The sequence below is a fragment of the Crocodylus porosus genome, unplaced genomic scaffold (genome assembly GCF_001723895.1).
Source record: "Crocodylus porosus isolate Cpor-Errol unplaced genomic scaffold, CroPor_comp1, whole genome shotgun sequence".
In the NCBI taxonomy this organism is placed as follows: Eukaryota; Metazoa; Chordata; order Crocodylia; family Crocodylidae; genus Crocodylus; species Crocodylus porosus.
The window spans coordinates 102,456,502-102,471,139 of NW_017728947.1; the positions used below are offsets into that span (position 1 = coordinate 102,456,502).

Sequence of the window (14,638 nt, forward strand, 5' to 3'; positions counted from 1 at the left end):
CCAGGCTGAAAGAAACTCAGTGCCACAAGGAAGGAAACTTCCTCCAATCTGATTCCTTCTAATGCCTTAAGGAAGCAGGGTTTTGTATGCTCTTGTGACAAAAAGAGGCTCCACTCCACCATCAATTTTTCCTCCTAAATGGTACAATGTTCAAGACCCCAACATTTAGTTAACCAGACCGGTTGATAGGAATCACCAATTACCTCTTCATGCAGCTCTCTTTACAACTATTGTTCCTAACACTAGACTGGATACATCCTATGCAATCAGAAAGCTGGCGTGCAAAAGTCAAGGACCTATGACATCTGCTGCAGACATCCACCAAGCAATAGAAGGGCTATCGTAGAAGCAGGCAAAATACGACCCCACCAGGAAATTTCATCCAGCCTGCAGGCTCCCACCAATTAATTGTACCCTGCCCAACCCGCAGGCCTTGCTCCCACCTTTGTGCGTGGAGGGGCCCTGGCTCAGCCAGCACACAGCTTCCAGGTGGGGCTGCTGCTGCCACTGCTGCATCTGCTGGGTGGGGGCAAGGAGCATGGGGTTGGTGGAAGCGCAGAGCCTGCGCTCAGGGGGTGGCAGGAGCGTGGAGCTTGGGTGGGCAGGGTGTGGGGGTGAGGGAGTGTGTGGGGACCCCCCACAACTCCCCCCCAGCAGCAAGCAGTGGGCCCTTGGGGTGCTTGTGGCCTGCTTGCAGCTCTGGCCAGAGCCACACATGGCAGCAAGGAGTGCAGCCAGGCTGGTCTGCCTCTATTGTGTGGGGCTCCCTGTGGCACAAAGCTCTGCACGATGGAGCTGTCTGCATTCCCTGCTCCCTGCCACCATGGACACAGGGGCAGAGCTCCCTGCCACTTCCAGCAGAGTCCCAGCAGCTGCACATGGCAGCAGGCAGCAGGGAAGGCAGCCGGCTCCATCATGTGGGGCTTCTCCCAGCACTCACGTGCCACCAGGGAGCTGCACGTGTGCCGCGGGGAGCCCCATACAATAGAGGTGGGCTGGCCTGGCTGTGCTCCTTGCCACCATGTGCAGCTCTGCTGAAGCCACATGCTACCAAGCTGCAGCAGCACCTGTACAGACCACAAGTGGCCCAAGGGCTTCCTGCTGCTGCTGTTACTGCAGCCACTGGTGGGGGCTGTGCACCATATGGGGGATTGTACAGGAGATCCCGCCTCCTCCCAAGCAGCCCACAAAACCCACACCCTGCTCTCAACCCCCCCTCATATACACCCATCCTGCAACATACCCTACACCTCCCCACACACACAGCCACACCGTCTCACAGCCGCACACCCCGCTACACCCCGCCATACAAACGCCCCCCCAGCCAAAACGATTGCCCACTCCTGGGTTATTGAGTGTTGTCAGCATAAAATTAGACCTTCCAGCCAGCTCTTGGTTTGCTGGCCCTTACGCAAAAAGCATGACTTACTAGTCCTCCAATTCTCTGGTCTGCTTTGGTCTGGTGAGGTACTGCAGGAAACCTATACAAATCCAATTTTCCCAAGACTTGATGAGAACAAAGCAAGCAGAGGAATGAGACCCAGTAAAACACATGTGTATGATCAGGGTGTGTTTGGTGATTTGCTTTCTACAGAAAGAGGCAGTTCTGCTAGAGTTGTAACTCTCCTGGTTTTGGAAAAAAGCAGGTCTTCCAGGAGCAGGGACAAAGGTTTATGCTGTAACTCAAAAATGTATGAATAATCTTCAAATAGTTTAAAACTTTAGCCTGGCAACCTTGACAGTGTCCTCTAAGAGGATCAGCATATCCCGGTCACATGCTGGTACTCAAGTGTGAAGTATGCAATGCTGAAGTACTTCATCAGCATTCAAATTCATTGCACTCTTTCCCTTCTGAGATATGACATAAAGAGGGAAGCGTCTTTGCTAATACCTCTTTCTGGAATTAGGAACATGTGTCATACTATACTTTGCATGCTATATATTTGCATTGCATTAGGGACTATGCAACACCTTTACAGCTATCATGAATGCAGAAAGTGCTTGGAAAGGACAAAGGTGGGGTATACAAACACTAGGAAAAACTACTGTGCTACAATCTCTTTGTTCCTCTTAACAGCATATATCTACAAGAAGACACAAGGGGGTAAAGGAGGAAACAGGGTTCTCTTTGTAATCTTGTATTCATGTTGGACAACTCCCAATACAATACACAAGCCAGCAACGTTAATCTACTGTCATGATATGGAAATTGCTAACAGATTATTGCATTAGTTATACCAAAAGGAATCCAAACAGCCAAGGACTGAAATAGATCACGCACTATATTCAATAAAAGGACACTAGTTAAAAACAGTATAGTCTGCATGCCTATTGGAGCCCAGAGAAGTTATAGGCTCTTCTGCAACAGAAGAGAGACTAGACAGATCGCTGTTTATGCATTAAATCGGACTTAACACAATGAGAGGACAACAGGACAGTAAAACCAGGAGGCTGAAAAAAAGGCTACAATTACTCAAGGGCTATCATGATGGCAAAGAGGGTAGGTTTTCTCGCTCTGTGGATGTCCCATTTGGTTAAACTTCCTCTAGGCATCATGAGAGTGGTTTGAGTGGACCTGAATGCACAGGGAAAGAGATCTTGCAGATCAGCTCAGATAAGGCAAAGAAGGTACTGTGGAAGAGGGCACCATGATGCTTATAGTGGAAGGCACCGAATGGTTAATGCCTGTCCCATCACAGGGTTAAGTTGCTGACTTCAATGGTTCCTGTTTGAGGACCCAAGGGTAGGGCCCCAAGAGAAGTGGGTAAAAAAAATCCTAAGCTCCGATAAGTAACAAACAGTGCCTCTGTATCTACAGAAAGCTCATTAGAACTGGACAGATTTTACAAATCCACACTGGATTTTTCTGCATGCATCTGATCTCATCTATTTTAATTATGCTTTTACTACTGCTTCTGATTACCGTCACTCTCAGGTTCCCAGACACAAAAAGCCAACTTCCGGGCTACAACCACCTTATAAGGGGAAATTATTTCCTACCACAAGAAAGTTGAATGAGACCAGCTTTGCACAAATACATGTTTAACAAAACATGAATTTGTGGCCACTTTTGATTTGACAGAGACTCTTCTCCTCCTAGCATGGACATGGATGACTTTTCTTTAAAAGAAAAGTTTTGATTGGGAAATCCCATAACTACAGTACTTGCAGAACAGTGTAACAATTTAGGTAGGCTTCGAAAGGATAACTCAAGTGTTCCAGATCTCTTCTGTGAAGTTTTCTTCTACAATTTATGTAGGGGACATTGGTGAGGAAACAATTCATTCACAGATACACTTTCCCTAAGAGGAATATTATAAATACCTTTTTCTCATATACATCTTGCCAAACAATGCCAGCAAAAAATTTGTGTTGCATAATCTCCTTAGCGTCATCAGGACCACCACCTAACCTGTTTTGGGACAAAAAAAATAAAATAAAAAGAGAACATGTATTTTTCCAATAAAAGTATTGGGAAGACAGGACCTGATGAGTTATACGGTTTGTGCAGTTGGCAGCAGACCCAGTATTATCATAATCTATCTAGCTGCATAAATACAGCAAAACCCATAAGCACCATTTAAAGTACATTAGACATTCTGAAATCATAGTTTAGAAATCATTATTGATATAAAAAAGACCCGCCCCCCAAAACAAACAAACAAAACCACTCTTGAGAAGATTTGGGCTGGCATGGTTATGGGAAACAAAATGCCTTCTAGACATCACCCACAGAATTTGACTGTTTCAATTAAAGAGGCAGTTACTATTGGTACCCAGGACTGATGCCAGTGAGGTTTGCACAGGAAACATCACAACCAGAATTGGAAGATAATAAAATAAAACTAGCTTAACTACAGGCTGAATTGAACCAACTGAACTCTAAGAACTTGCAATGATATGGGAGATGCTATGTTCAGGCTATTAGAAAACCAACAACACACAATCTTGTTATAGAGAGATTTGATATAAAATGTGAGGCACAAACACAGAAACCCACATGGCATTTTATTCACTTTTCAAAGAAGAAAAGAAGCTTAAAAATACACTCTTCAGTAAGAGTGCCAACATGCACTGGCTTAGGGTCTGCACTTACAAGACGCCAACACTGCTGCAATCTGCATTGGTTTTACATGCCAGGATAACTTACACTGGATCCAATACAAACAGATGACCAGTTCTCCCTAGACAGCTGCTATTACCGAGCCTTGCCACTTGGTGGGAGAAGGCAGAGAATAGTTGTTTCCACTGAGCAATGGGATAAGTTTTGCATTTACTAGTCACTGGATAAAAATGAGAAAACAGCATTTGGAGCAGAAGGCAGAACCCAGGATCCTCTCCCCACCAGGAGAAAGCCACCTCCATTGGTTAGGTTCCTTATGTCTTATTCTCATTCTTGCCCTCCAAATCCTGCACGCCTTTCTACCTAGTGGCCCAGTACAACAGGAAAGATGAAGAATGCCCTCAGCCCTACCTAGAGCTGGGTGGAACATTCCTCCAAGTGGAATATGTAGGTTTAAGCTCTGCCAGAATGGGGTCTAGAACCTGGATTGCCTATTTCTTGGGCTAGCAACCTAACCACTAGGGTACTAGGCAAAAAGTGGGCAGGTGGAATAAGACTGCACTTAGCCACTCAGGTGTCTAAAAGTAACCTAAATACCACTTCAATGTTACAGGCCCAGGACACACACTGGATGTGGCATGATTAAAATGTTAAATTTCACCATAAATTATAACATGGTATATGTTCCGCCACTTTATGGCACTGTAAAATGGCAAACCAGCCACAAAGATGTTCCATATATAATGTAAAACATCTTTGTGGCTGGTCTGCATGGTGCCTTAAATCAAATGGGACATGTGTTGCGTTCCAGACCAGAGTTACCCCAACCCATATGAATAATCAGCTGATTGTTGGCATCAGCTGGGGATAGTTCCAGGTCTAGAACTGAATTCAGAGCTGCCTGGGGCCAGTGCCAACAATCACCTTATTGTCAACACTGTTTCAGACAGTTCCATTATTTCCAACTGGATGTGGGGCTGTTGGGGGCTGGTGCTGACAAACAGGTGATTTCATAGGCAAGCACTTCAACCACCAAGGTACTAAGCAAAAGTGGGCAGGTGATTGTCAGTGCTAACCCTGAACAGACCTGGGTCTCAAATCACACCCAGGGCTGACTGAGGCTAGTTCCAACAATAACTGATTGATAACACTGGCTCAAGTGTAATCCCAGCCCCACTCTGATCCCTGAGATTGGACTGGGGGCAGCTCTGAGTCCTGAACTGGGTCCCAAGGCTATCTATGCCCAGTCCCCATCTGGGGACAGCTCCATAGCTAGGGACAAAGATGTCCCCTGCCTGATCCACAGAATCAGGCTGGGGACAGCCCCACAGTGGCATGACTGGCATCTGCGGAATATTACATCCCATCCCAAACATGATGTGTCCTTTCATGCATTTCTGGCATGACAGGGCATGCCATATTTGGGATCCGACATAACATCTGTCAGATCTGAACGGCGCCACTATTTTAATGTCTGCCAGGAGCTACTGTCTCAGAACAGGATCTGGGCCTAGGATGACTTGCCTTGGTCACACAGGTCCTTTACAATGGAGCTGGAAACTGACCCCGGCACTCCCATATACCCAGCTGGAACCTTTAGCACAGGGCCATAATTGCTCTCACTATGTAACCATGCTGCAAGCTACTAAATTTCACTTACAGTATAAATCACAGGCTTGATTGTGACAATGATTTGCATAAAGTAAGCAGCAGTGTGTTATTATTAGGGCCTGGTTTAAATTGTGGGCCCAACTCACAGCACAGCAGCTCCTTTAATTTTGGAGTTCTCCAAACGTGTTCCCCCACCACCGATTGGTAGAGGGGCCTGTTGACCCTACTGACTGTTCCTGATGGTCAGAAGGCAAAAACTGTGGTTTTAATATAGTTTTTGCGTCCCACCCAGTCAGCAGCAAGGGGCAGAATGTGAAGAACACAGCATATTTAAATCTGTGATTTAAACCAGGCCCTCATTACTATACTGTCCCAGAAACAGGTTGCAGAAGGAGACTCAATCGTTATCTCCACCAGCTCCCCACAGGTGCAGGAAGGTACTATGCTCTGCCAGTTCTCCACCAGGCTCACTGCACATTCTCCAGTGCGTCAATACATCTATGCTGGCCAGTACAATGAGAGGCAAGCATCCCATTCTACCCACTCTACACAGGCTACTTCTCTTCCTAGACTGGTGTCTAGCACAGGGCCATAAAGTACCTTTCCAATACCCCACCCACAATCTGACTACTAGCAATGTTGCTTCACTGTGTTTTCCCTCCAAAAATCCATTTGATACAGAAAATCCAAAGCAAATACAAACTAAGAACGACATGAACACTACTTTTAACCAGCATGGAAAAAGGCATGGAATCAGCATGGAACTGTAGACATGTATAAGTACTTTGGAGACAGCAAGCTTATAGCAGCTTTTGTTCTGCAAAGACTAAATATACACACTTGGTGAAGTGACAGCAGGGCTGGGGGGGTGTTATACTTTTTTAAAATTGATAAGGTAGTAAAATAAAAAGTAAAACTCAGTGAAATGGAACAGGAAAGCTGCATGCAACAGAAAACCTCACGTTTTGGGTACAAAGGTATTTTCAATGCAGCTTTTATTTTTGCCAGGATTAGAATAAAAGGGCCTTCAGGGAGTGAACAAAAATCAAGGCAGTAACTAATGCAAGAGCACAACCATTTTTAATAAGTATTTACAATTAAAAACTTGGCATCTTGTGAAGAAATGCAACATTATCTGGCAAAAAAAAACCTGAAAGAAAAAAAAAAAGGACTAAAAAATCTGCAGCATAAAATTAACATCACAGCATGGAAATCAGCAGACAGAATCCAGAGTGGTATAACCAGACTGGAAAAGCAAACCACTACTAAAAAGTTTACAGTACACAGGGAAATATGAAATGAATAGAGAGGGCCAGAAGCAACAGAAAGACTAGAGTTTAGATGGGTCTCATTAACTGAGCATGGGACATTTCTATTTATTCATGGTTGTTTCCTTCCTAGGTCAAGAACCTTTATTCTGTGCTTCAGCTTAGTTCCAAAGAAAGACACTTTATTAAAAAGGAGCTGAAGGAAAAAAAGAAAAAAAATGAAACATGGAAATAGTCTGAGCTTGGAATTTATATGGCTTGGAAGTTATTTTAATGATTTGGCTGCTAATATCTGTGCTCCAGAAGTGAATGGCAGTCAGCTCTTTCCACAGAAAAAGCACATGCAAAATTGTTCAACATGCTTAGATCACGCAAAGGCTTATGAACAAAAATAAGCAGGTTTCTAAATCATAGACAGACCCTGCCATTTCAGCTTACTCCTCAAAGTGAAGACTAATATGACCCCTGGATATTCCCACATTCACAAAAAATAAAATTCCAGTTTTTCAACTGAAAAATGTCACCTTTGCTGCAGCCTAGTTCCAATATAGCAAAGCACCCGAGCACATGCTTAACTTTAGGCACATGAACCATCTCACAGCCCAGAATCTGCTTTGCTGGACCAGGACCTAGTAGAGAGATTCTGAGTTTGGGACGATCCTCATCTGGAAGATCCTGACACCACTCACCTTCAGGTTCTTGACTGTTCATGGTTCACTGCTCATTCTGCACTTCCCTCCATTACACTTGAATCTGAAGCCTCAAACCATTTCATTGTTACCTTAACAGTCTCATCAGAACAAGGGAAAGGTCACCCACAAGGATAGGACCAGCTTGGCATCTCTCACCCAGTCATTTACATGCTATCACAGGGGCCTCAGTAACCGGTGGCACCTTGATCTCTTGTGCGTCTCTGTGGCACACGGAGGACTTTGCTTCACTCAGTGGCTGAACAAAAGCACTATACAGGGGAAATATGGCTGGTAATATACAGGTGATCAGACTAGCCTACCTAAGCTGGCCTTTCTGGCCTCAAATTCTATGGAACTATTAACCGTTGTTCCTTACAAACGTTCTCTACTTTACAAGAATGACATGGAGAATATTCTGCCCCCGGCAGCAGCCCCATATTTTCCAAAAATGGTGCAACCTGAGAAATAGAATTTTTTCCTCTTTCAGTTTGTCCTGTGGCTACATTCACTGCTTCGCAACCAGCTTCCATTCACAAGTAGTCTAAAACCAACAGTTGCGTAAGCCACTCTCAGTACAATGTGGCCCGTCTGATTTAAGAATGAAAGCTACATCCTCAGCCTACCTAAGATTACAGTAACTGCTTCCTCCAATTCAGTTCTACCACTGTAACCACTGAAAGCAGACTACTTGACCTTCTAAGTCTACAGTGGATTCCTTCTGATAGTTACAGTGATAGAAACTGTGTTAGCACGATGCAGTGTAGCCCATTACACCACCTCCAGTTCTGACACTTAAGGTACTTTTACATGTGCTCCGGGGGTGGGGGACAGCGCTTTGGAGTGGCTCTTGGAGCCAATCCAATTAAAGCACCGCTGCATCTCATGTATCAGCATTCCCAGGCTTAAAAATGGAGGCAGGGGTGCTTGAACAAGCTTTAGTTTAAGTGCCCCCGCTGCCATTTTGACGTACAGAGATGCTGATACACAAGACGCAGGAGACTGTTGGAGCACAGCAATTGCCATGCTCCAACAGACTCGATTAATCAAGTCTGCTCTGACATGCTGGAATTCCAATGCATCAGAGCAACCCCCACACTCGGGTACAGGCGCCCTTACTGTCTAGTCCCAAGTAATACTCTACAAACATCTACTCAGAAGTGAACACCTTTCCAAATTTGCTGCTTTCCAGGTGACACATTACCAGAGCTTTTGAGGCATAGGTCTGAAAGGTGACTTTCAAATTTCTAGCTGGAATTGATTACCAGGGGTGTTTTACAGTATTACTTCCGCTTGGTTCCCTAATAGGATGAAAACACACCTTAGGAACCAACTCAGCAAAGGCCACTTGTTCTGAGAGGAATAGCAGGAGTGGCTGCTCATTTCACCTTCCCTAAACGAATCAGATAAAAAAAAGTTTCCTGTTTTATCAAGGATCCCAAACCTAGAGACTTCTTTCTTTCTAGCAGTTCCTAAGTCCTTGGATATAGCTGCATCTGCCCGACTTCCCCATGAGCAGTATCAACACCAAGGAGAGTCTCTGTGAGTCCAACCCAAGATGGTATTTAAGAAGCTGTCCCTGTTGTGTGGAGACAGAGACAACTTCTTAAATACCATGCAGGGTTGAAGGTCTGTAGCCTATTACACAGGCAGTTGACAGGGTGGAAATACACCCTCTGTCCAGGTATTTAAGATATGTTGATAGTACAATAGAAGTCATAACTTTTTGCTTTAATCATCACCTTCTCTTCCCTACATTGCTGACAGGTAGACTTGTTTGATGTGAAAACAGTAGAATCTGGGAGATTTCAAAAGGCCACTCAAGCACACACGATACCATCAGAATTAATTGAAACACTCCACCATGTCTGTGCTCATGCTGTCACCCAACAAGTTCAAAGTGAAATGGCTGAGACGAGGGGTGCTCAACCCCCAGCCTATGGGCCAGATCCAGTCTGTGGAGCCAGGTGATCCAGCTCATGGGGCTCTCTAAAAGTCTGAAAATCTGGGGAGGAAGGGGAGAAGCCGAGGTAATTAACATTGCCACTGCTCCGCCACTACTACATCTTTGAAGTCTACATTAGATTCCCTCTAATAGTTATTAATTTCTAAGTCCCGTGAGCCAGATAATATGGCCCTGTACCTGGAATCCCGCCTGCAAGCAGGGAGCAACGAGACGCCATCCAACCTAATCCAGAGCACGAGGGACTTGGGGCTGGGCTGACCCAGTGCATGGGGGCCTGGAGCTGGGGCAGTAGGCCTGATCCTCCACACGGCTTTGACCACAATATGGCATGTGGGACCAGGGCCAGATCCAGTATGCACTGGATTGGGTCCCAGCTCCATGTGCACTGGGTCAGTCCTGGCCCATGGACCCACCCCACCAGTCATCCAGCCCATGGAGGAAAAAGGTTGGGTATCACTGATTTTAGATCAAGTGAGTTCATACAAACTGCTGGAAGTGTATTCTGCTCCAAGCAGAGTGGGGGGGCATTTGCAGGTTAAACTGGATGCATTTCAAAAACCTTCTTCATGGATTCAAGTAGTTCATGGCATGTCACAATCCTCTAGATGCAGGAAAGGCCCACTAAGGCTCTGACATGCTTGTGATGACACAAACTAAAGAAGCAATCATCAGGTGCATTTTCAGTACCCTGGAGGCAAAGAAAGGACAATGGTAGGTTGTGTGTTTCAGGACATAGTTAAGGGAGTTTAAATGCTTCAACTGTCAGCTCCCTTACTTTCAAAAGACCCATTTTCATGAACTCAAGACACCACCATTCTGGTTTTGAGCAACCCTAAGAATAGCGATATGAAGGAGCCTGCATTGCTAAAGCGACCCAAAATCTTGGGATTCTATTCCAGCCTGCCCAATCATACACAAAAGGTGGCAAGCAGCACAGTAGAGGTGAGAGCTCAGTTTTTACCTTTCTGGCCTCTATTTCTTGTTCCTTCCTGTTGGCAAAGGCCAGAAAGGGCCAAAGAAAGAAAAGGAAGAACTCCTGTGGTAAACTGACCTTCTCAGAGTAAGGAACATAACAGAGAACACAAACAACCAAAGTGATTGGGTTCCCACCCACAGGCCATATTTCTGACATGACCGATACTGGGTGGGATGGGGGAATGGAAACACTGAAGTATGGAGTGACAGAAAGGGTTGAATTCACGCATAAGAGAAATCTTGGTACTTGCAAATCTAAATTCAGCAGGGCTGAGAGTCATTTGAGTTTGTGGGAAACTTGCTGCTGGACTGCACATATGTTCAAAAAAAAAAAAGTCACTCTGTTCATAGAGAACACCCTGACTCATTCAATTCTTTCCAATTACAATTTCTAGAGCAAAAGAACGAATAATAAGGTACCTGGGAAACTTTGCTCTTTCAACTGTAAAAACATACACGGTTTTTTTGTCTCCCTTAACCTGATCTGTATCACAAGGCAGCAGAGAAGAAATGTTTATAGAACAGCTCTTTTTCTTCTCAGGAAAATTAAGGGTCACATTCCAAGATTAATACATTTATATGAATCCCTAGAGAAACCTCAAAATTCCTTTACTCTTATAAAAGGAGAGGGGGGTTTGTGATTGATTAAAGTCTGAGTGCAATTATCTTTCCTCATATTTTCCCCATATGCCTGTGAGTTTGGAGCATTGCTTTTACTGAACGCAGAATGCAAACGCTTCTCAGACATTACCAGCTGAGGTGAGACAGGTTATTCATAACATTATATTCCCCGATAGCAGGCCAAGAGTCACCTCCAGCCATTCATTTAACTTAACATCTCCATGCACAATGTTTCAGTATTTCCTCATTAAAAAGAAAAAATATATATTTTATTGTGCAGGGAGGAAGCCTTAGGGTTCGATTTCCTTTCCCATTTCCTCCTTCATTCTTTCCCACTCACTAGCAGCAAGTCAAGGCAGGGAAATCAGTTTTGGCACCTACTGCAGACGCAAAGTTCTGATAATTGCATGACTTGCCATCACATGACTTTGGGGGTTCCCAGCATGAAACGGCAGGGCAAGAATACCCGGGTTGTAGTCCCAGTTCTTCCCTGACTGCTGTGAGTATCTTGGTGCTTCTCCCAATCCGTGCTATTAAACAAGGCTTCACACTGTCATTAAGGCAACTAGCATGCACCCATTTGTCTAATAATGTAACTGGGAACTGGCACAAGGTCATAATTTCACTGGGAACTGGCTCATGGTCACTTGAGGTGGGGACCCAAGTCTTGGCTACTTTCTTGCACAGCTTTTGAGGAAAAACATAAGTTGCTTCAGTAACCTGCATTAATCCAGTGCAACTCTGCATCACCCTCTAGCAGCTTGACTCCATATATATCAGGATGTCAAAAATATGGTCTGTGGGTAGGAACCCAATCATCAGAATCATGATGCTGCTCATGGGTCTTGGAGTTGATGCATGCTGACGCTGACTCACAGGGCCAAGTCTGTGGACCCAATCTGGTGCATAGGGCCAGTGAGGTCTAATGAGTTTGGCACCCTTGATTTCTCTTTCTCTCTCACACACTTTGCTCAGGCAATGTGCACTCACATATTTTCACCTGGAGGTCCTAGGTTCAGGTCCCCAAAGTTACTCCAATAAGAGCTACTGTTACAATCATCTAAGCTCTCTAACCACCATGCAACAGTCTGCTTCAATCTAGAGCAATGAAGACAAGGCAGAAATTCTGATGGTCACTATTCTACAGCTGTTTCTAATGCATGTGTAAAGTAATAGCAGCAGTGCATATGCAATCTCTTCTGGCATGGGTTGGACAACGGAGAGTGAGTGCATTTTTCACCTCTCACAGCTATTTCTGCAGTTGAAGTGGAAGAGGTCTGTGTTGTGGACCTGAAGGTTTCAAATTCTATGCTGTTTCTCATATGAATGCAAGAGCATGCATTTGTGTAAATGTGAACAGTAAGATCACAGAGCAGTTGTTGAAATCCTTTTACAGTACATAATTCTATATTTAAAAGTGAATTTGAAGGCTGTACTAGTATTTTTATATTTAATAGTAGCCTTCAGCTACCTGAAGAGTGGTTCCAAAGAAGATGGAGCTGGACTGTTCTAAGGGGGAGATGACGGAACAAGAAGCAATGGTCTTAAGTTGCAGCATGGGAAGTTTAAGTTAGATATTAAGAAAAACTCTCTCACTAGGAAGGTAGTAAAGCACTGGAACAGGTTACCCAGGGAATCTCCATCTTTGGAGGTTTTTAAGAGCCAGCTAGACAAACCCTTGGCTGGCACGATATAGTTGGGGATGGTCCTGTTTTGAGCAGAGGGTTGGACTAGATGACCTGAGGCCCCTTCCAACCCTAATTTTCTATGATTCTATCTGGTTTGCTGTTATGCTGTTTGCATTCTGATTAACCAGAGCTGTCCCTTTAACAAACAGGTTATGGGAGACTAGGAAAACTGTAAAGGCGACCTTACCTGTGTTTCCCAAGAATGGAAACCTCTACCTGAATAAGCTAAGAAAAGGTCATGCCTTGATTTAAGTAAGCTTTCTGCAAAGCCAGCCCATTGTTGTTTTACAGGACTGAATACCGAAACGTGCTGCTAAAGAGCTATGGGATCACTTGTAGGTCACTGGCCTGAATCCCACCCAGCTCAAGAGCGATTAAAGTTGTTCCCATCTCATGTAAGTTTGGGAACAACTTTAGGACACAGTACAACAACCCTATAGGACACAGTAAGCTCCTGCTCACAGCTCTAGCACTACGGTTCACACTAGGTTTTACCCCTTGAAAAGCTATAACTTTGCCCATTCTATGTTAGCATTATGGTGCTGTTAATAAGGTAACTGGCTTAAATTAGTATCTCTCTCTGTGGAAAGACCAGAGATCCTCTTTGACCCTGTAAAGTTTCCTACTTGTTGTACTGTGTACATTCACTTTGGGCTATTAAAAAACTTAAAGAAACAGGGAACGCAGATGGCAGATGGCGAATATACCAACCCTGACTGATAAGCCACGGACCTACACTAATAAGAGTCAAATGTTTCAATATGGAGCTAAAAACAGAAAACAGACGTTAGAACCAGAACAAAAAATTGAAGCAGTCATTCAAGAGAAGTTTACAACCTGCAACAGTCAGCATGTGTTCCTTGTGAACAAAAGCCGGTAACCTGTTTGGTTTTTTTTCTAGGTTATAGTCATGAACTAGTGGGACTCTGCATATATTGAAGTTCTGATCCTCTAGTATGTTTTCGGTTTTTGTTGCTATTTGTAGTGCCAGTCTGGCAACTTCTAAAACAAAAGATATTTGTTCACTGGATCTTGCAGTTATTCTTAGTTGCTGACAATTTTGTAGTGTTTTAAAAATCTTAAAATTCTTTCTGATTTTAAATGAGAAAGGACAACATTCTTCCCCAGTCCTTTGTCTAATTTGCCCCTTAAACAGCACTTTGTGTAGGCCCAGTTTTACTATTTTCTGATGACATTTTCTATGAGTCTTTCACAAGGGAGTGCTGGAGATAAAACATATTTTCCCAAATTGCTGAGGTGATTTCCTGTTTTATTTATATATTTTCGTACATCGGTGACTTTTTAAAGAACGTTGTGGTATCATTAATATTACTGTTTTCATGTAGTGAATCCAAGAAAAGAAATGAAGCCAGACCTATCAGCAGGGATCCTGGTTTTCCCCGATAAAAAATAATAATAATAAATCGCAAATTCTCTGGTAAAAACCCCCAAATCCATGATTAAAATGAAAGGACCCTCACTTGCTCTCCACAGCCTCCCCTAGCCCTGCTGGTGCCCCTCACTCCCCACCCCGAGCCCCGTGCGAGGGGGCCCCCAGCTGCCAGGGCCATGGGCAGGGGTCCACAGCCCCCTGCTGGAGGTGGTGGCTGCTGCAGCACAGCAGAACCCAGCTCCTCCCTCCCACCCCACACTGCCTGCCTGCCTGCCGCAGGATCAGGGGTAGGGCCGACTCCCTGCTGCTTGCACTCTGCGGGGGGCAGGAGGGACCCATGCCCCCAAGATCTGTGTGTGGGATG

General features: G+C 44.6%; 1 protein-coding gene across 1 annotated transcript in view; it reads right to left on the bottom strand.

Annotated features, from left to right (window-relative positions):
* Positions 1–14,638, bottom strand: part of AKT1 (AKT serine/threonine kinase 1) — a 105,219-nt gene that overhangs the window by 5,570 nt on the left and 85,011 nt on the right. The window contains exon 12 of the mRNA XM_019550800.1: positions 3,325–3,412. Within this exon, the coding sequence (XP_019406345.1) occupies positions 3,325–3,412 (88 nt within the window). The remainder of the gene's footprint in view (positions 1–3,324; positions 3,413–14,638) is intronic.